This window comes from Limulus polyphemus, unplaced genomic scaffold, assembly GCF_000517525.1.
Source record: "Limulus polyphemus unplaced genomic scaffold, Limulus_polyphemus-2.1.2 Scaffold1513, whole genome shotgun sequence".
Classification (NCBI taxonomy): domain Eukaryota; kingdom Metazoa; phylum Arthropoda; class Merostomata; order Xiphosura; family Limulidae; genus Limulus; species Limulus polyphemus.
In genome coordinates, this window is record NW_013667123.1 from 275594 (window position 1) to 281211 (window position 5618).

At 31.9% G+C, this 5618-nt stretch overlaps 1 protein-coding gene across 1 annotated transcript in view; it reads left to right on the forward strand.

Moving 5' to 3' along the window:
- LOC111086882 (protein kinase C-binding protein NELL1-like) overlaps positions 1-4387 on the forward strand; it is a gene marked incomplete at its 3' end in the record, with an annotated part of 96696 nt that extends 92309 nt beyond the window's left edge. The window contains exons 5-7 of the mRNA XM_022391545.1: positions 1734-1806; positions 2169-2251; positions 4259-4387. Coding sequence (XP_022247253.1) covers positions 1734-1806; positions 2169-2251; positions 4259-4387 — 285 coding nt within the window. The remainder of the gene's footprint in view (positions 1-1733; positions 1807-2168; positions 2252-4258) is intronic.
- Between the last annotated feature and the right edge of the window lie 1231 nt (positions 4388-5618).

Here is a 5618-nt window from a genome sequence, read left to right on the forward strand (position 1 = left end):
TGCCTACTGTTCGCTTGACTCAATTATCTATCTCTTCAATCTATCTGCATATCTATTCAATCTATGCTCTCGCGCTGGTTTTTCTCGTCAGGCTTATATACTAAAAAAGAAGGACTCCTGACAAACACTCGGACATTCGCGAGGTACCTCGATAAGTCATGATCCTTCTAGAAACTCCAGCGCACATGCTCCCAGAGTCGCGTGACTTTCGCTGTCGTAACAATATATATATATATATATGTGTGTGTGTGTGTGTGTGTGTAGTAAATTACATTGTTTGTAATTCTAGGTAAATTTTAAAAAACATAAAACTTTCTAACTAATGTACATAGACAGATGAATAATTAGTGATTCTTTTGAAGAGATCAAACTACTTACCTTCATCCTAAGTGTATGCCAAGATCTTGACTCCATAATAACTTCATGTTTCTCATATAGTTTTTCTTATCAGTAGTGTTTCTATTAGGCAAAAAGAGTAGGAAAAACCTTTCATTCTAAGCACGATTATCACATTTATTCATAGTTACATTGTGTTTTTATTCTAAATACGCTATTCTATATATATATATAATAAAAAAAGTTTTTGGTCAAGAGTGACACACGTGAAAAGGTGTCTTAAGAATAATAAGGTAAGTCCTGCTCACCTTTAGTCATGATTTGACTAATCTTGACTTAGTCTATAGAAAACCCTTTTTGTTTAACACATCAGAATGAGATTTCTTCAAGTATAATAACAACTTTAGAAAGAAAATCTGTAATTCACGTTGTTACAAATGTCAATTTATCAGCAGTTCTTGTATTTTATAAGAAAGGATTAGAACAACTTTATGTTTGAGTACATTGTGAAAGTAATGAGGTTTACTGGTTTAATGGGTTTAAGTTTAGGAATCACAGCGTGTTTCAACAATATATGTCATTATCACCAATGAACCTTATGATAAGTAATGGAGTTGAGGATAAGCAGCATTTAATTTAGAATTCCATAGTGTCATATTTTGACAACTCATAATGCTGTTATCACAAATTACAATGTTGCAAGCACAGCCCTAGCTCCTCTCTCTTGGGAGGGTCAATGGAACTTTGGTGGGGACCACCATACAATGATATGGATTTACAGAAAGGTAATATAACAAATAAATTTGTCCCACTCAAGTTGACTCTTCTTAGCACTTTGGAAGACTAGAGCAAAATTTGGGAGTACACAGCCCACTCCAACACCTCCCTAGCACTGGCCCTGCAACATTGTGATAATTTGTAAGATAGAGGCTATTTTAAACAAACAGAATTTGGAACTTTCACTTCTTAAACTGTAATTTTAAGCTTGGATTCTAACTTCTTAAATTTTAGAAGGTATCATCCATGTATTCAATGACAGTGAGGAGTTCTGTGGTCCATGTGCTGTAAGTTGATATTAGAGCAGATTTTCATTATTATTATTTCTTTCAAATACTCTCTCTATGCCGGTTTCATCTTGTAGTATAAAAATACGACATCTCTGAATCTCCCATATTATCTAAAAAATGTTTTATTTTTCTCATTTCTAATTTTGAACACCCTAAATAATGCTAGTTGTCTTTAATATTGGAGCTTCATAAAAATTATCTGAGACGAAGTTTCTGAGCAACTTCAAACACTGATAAAAATTGAATATGTGGCTGCGGATGATTCATTATATTTTAAGTACTTTAGTTTATCAACAGGGATGAGCTAAATTTGTGTTGATATCTATTTAGGGATTTTTGCAGGATGTCAAAATAATTGGAAGATCCCATGGATATATTCAACAGTGCCCTCAACTCAACACAGGTAAATATTTTTTTTTTTTGAAGATCATGGCTATATCTCTTTGGTCTGGATCATTTTTCCACATGGATATCATTATGACTGCTCTTTATAATAAATTTCTCCTTTCAGAACTTAGTTATGATGTTGCTGTTTATGCATTATAACAGATTTTTTATCTTGTACCATCATGGTCACTGTTCTTTAAGTTTGGTATTCATTTTTTATCTTCTGTTGATTGCATTTCATAACTACAGAGATGCTGAAAATGTAGATTTAAACATTGTAACATTCACTTTAGTTATTTAAGATTATGGAAATTTTATGTTAGAAACAACTAATTTCTGTGTATGGTTTATAACTTGTATTTGTATTTCTTACCACAGGTTGTCCAACATGTGGACAGTTTCATGAGTTGCGACTGTCAGTGGTTCACTTGGAGAATCGACTCAGGGAATTAACAAACAGAGTAGGTGTTCACTCATCAATAAGCTTAGTCGTTTGAATATCATTATTTTGGAAGAGGTTTTTTTCTCTAATAAATAACAGACATTATTAGTAATGTTTGTGTGCTTATTAAAATAAAATTAATTTCCTGAATTTTAGCTAAAGACACTTATTCTTGAAGAAAATGAAACTATGAACTGCACTTTTTTGTAAAAAAAAACACTTTGCTATATAACAAAAGTATTACCAAATTCCTAGATAATGATGCCATGGTTGTGAATCTCATGGTGCACTTTTGCATAATCAGTATTAGCCATAACTAGCCATGAGAAAAGGAGTCCACAGATCTTCAAAAATAAATGGTTATTGAAGAAGCATTGGTGGTATGAGTATCCATGATATATGAACACATAAGTTTATACCCAATGTTAAAATGTATTTCTGATACATTCTGTTCCACCACAAGTTTCTATTGGCTGTGGTTGTCACATGACTCTCATATTTACATGCTCAAAATCATTTTAATATAAGGTTTTCAACCCTATGCATACTTTTGCGAGAAAAAGAAATAGCTATTTTTCTATTACAAGTAATTTTAAAAAAATAAAAAAATTGATTAATATTTTAATGAAATATTAATTCATTTAAAGTAATCAATACTTATATTGTTATCATCTTGGGAAAAGTTGCATACATAGGGTGTCGATTCTCTGTTAGAGCATTGATGTGCACTGTGGACCTTGAGCAAGCCCATATTTTGTTTGTCACAATATAAATAGTTTGTGTGCATATAAATATGTATATAATTATTTTTATATTTAATTTGGTAGTTACACTCTTAAAGATATAAGTAAGTATGAAACAACACCATTTTATAGTTTTACAGTGAGTCTAGAAATGACATGGTTTAAAGTAATATGTATACATAACTTATACTGTGCTTATTTTTAATAAATGCCTTAAATTCCTTAAAAAAATAAAAGTTGACAGACAAAAATTGGTATACTGTGTGTTATGTAATATTGTATTCCATTTTCACAAAAAAATTCTACTAAATTAATATACCATTGTATATACATATAAATGTGTGTGTGTATCTAAGTAACACATTTTTCATAAACCATACAAATTTGATTTTCCATCATAAAAATGAGGTCATTTGATATTTATTGATTGCCCAGTTATTACATTTATATAATGTAGACAAAAACTGAAAAACAAAAAAATAACACAATTTTTTGAAAACAGTTTTAGTACACAAGTTTCATATAACATAAATCCGTTAGTACAAAGAGAGAAGTTGTAATAAGGAAAAGTAACTTTAATGTGAATTCACTGAATTTCCAAACTGATAAGTAGAAAATTGCATCCGTTTTTTCACAAGTAGAAAAGAGTTTTTGTGCTGAATGTTTTCCTGTAAAATACATATCATACCATTTAAGATACTATCTTCAAAAGATTTTAGCTTGCTTTTGAAAGAAGTAGGAGAAGCAAAAAAATTGCAAATAATTTTTATAGTTCCTTATGGAAACTCATTTTGTAGCTCTGTTTTATAAACAAAAATACAGAAACATTCAATGTCTATATGTACATTGATTATTAATATTGTAATACCATCATAAAATTACCTACTGACACAAGAAGAGTGAATAAGAGGCTATGTAGTTATGTTTTGTTTTTTTGATAACGAGTAACACAATAGTCTATCTGTGCTGTGTCCTTTTCTTGTATCATGTGAATCAAACCCCAACTTTTAGTATTATAAGTTCTCATGCTTAATATAGTTAAGAAAAAAATATATAGATTGTGTGTATGTTGTTCTAGTTTTACTATTAAGATCAAAACAGCTTACTCAGTTTACTTTTAGTAGGGATGTGAAATTATAAGTTAATATATATATATATGTATATAATTTGCTGGTAAATAATGATAAGCTGCTTTGGTAAGTTATCTACAAATGTAGCGAAACAAAATTATAAACACTGTATATTAAGTTTGCTTAAACCTGTATATTATATATTTATGTTAGTTGGTAGAAGCAGAGGAACGTCTCACTGTAGTGGAAGAATGTGAGTGTCGCAAGAATTGTCAGATAAATGGATCTATTCATCCTGATGGTGCCTCATGGAAAGAAGCCTGTGATATTTGTTCCTGTTTGGTATGGTAGAACATTTTTAATTTATGTGATTATTAGTCATATGTTGTTTGAAGAAATTTACTAACTAATCATAATGTGTGTTATATATAATACAAATAAAAATTGTGAATTAGAAATTTGACACTTGTTTAGTATGATGAACTTCATGGTTGCTCTTAGAGTACAAGATACGAATAGCATGTGCTTTGAGATGGTTGAACTTCATGGTTGCTCTTGGAGTACAAGATAGGAATAACATATGCTCTGAGATGGTTGGACTTCATGGTTGCTCTGTTAGTCCTGAAAAGTGGGCTGTAAAACTTGTTTCTTTATAGTATTGTTACGTCTCCGTTCGTTAGTTAATTTTTCGTAAAATTTCTTTCCGAAGAAACTCTAATGATACAAGTCCTTTCTTATATAAAACTGGTTTATTCTTTTTGAATACAACTTTGCAATACACTTAATTTCAACAGTCGCGGTATAACCAACACTATAACTCACAACAAACGTCTCCCGTGCCCAACAATACTCTCTGTCCGCATACATTCAATTACTCATTACATTATTGCTGCCACGTTGTGACCGTGTTATATATAAAAGAATACTGAGATCTAGTAAACTCCCGATATTTCAGGAAGGGACGTGAACGTTCGAAAAGCTTGTGGCGTGATACTAGCGGCACGTGACCTCCGATGTCGTAACACTGCCCCTTCCTTAGTATTGTTCGTTCCGAACAATAGCCACTTACATTAAACCAATAACAATTAACAATAACTTAATTAAATGTACAGAATTATCAACACAAAATTACAATTCAACAAAGTCTCTTAATTTTACGGGACGTATCTTCTTCCGTATTAGTCTCCATCTCGTTGGCTTCTGCTTCATATGGGATTCATCTGCTTCATCAGGAAATGTCCTATCGTCGATAACAGTCACATCAGTGGTAGTAACTTCATCAAGAGCTTCACCATTTCCCTTCTCAAAACTGAGTAGAGTTTCTTCTTCGACGGTGGCTTTTTCAGGTGACACGTCTTCAGCAGCGTCATTTGTTCTGTTGTTCACTTCATCCCAACTGAAATGTCCTGGACCATGATAACGTCAAAGCCTGTTGGCATGCACCACTTTTGGCTTACCTTGCCGATCACATTTTATCTGGAAAGTCACGTCTGAGAGACGATCCACTATGTCATATGAGCCTTTCCATGGAGAAGACAACTCAGGAGACTTCCCTTTGGTCTTCCTGAAATTA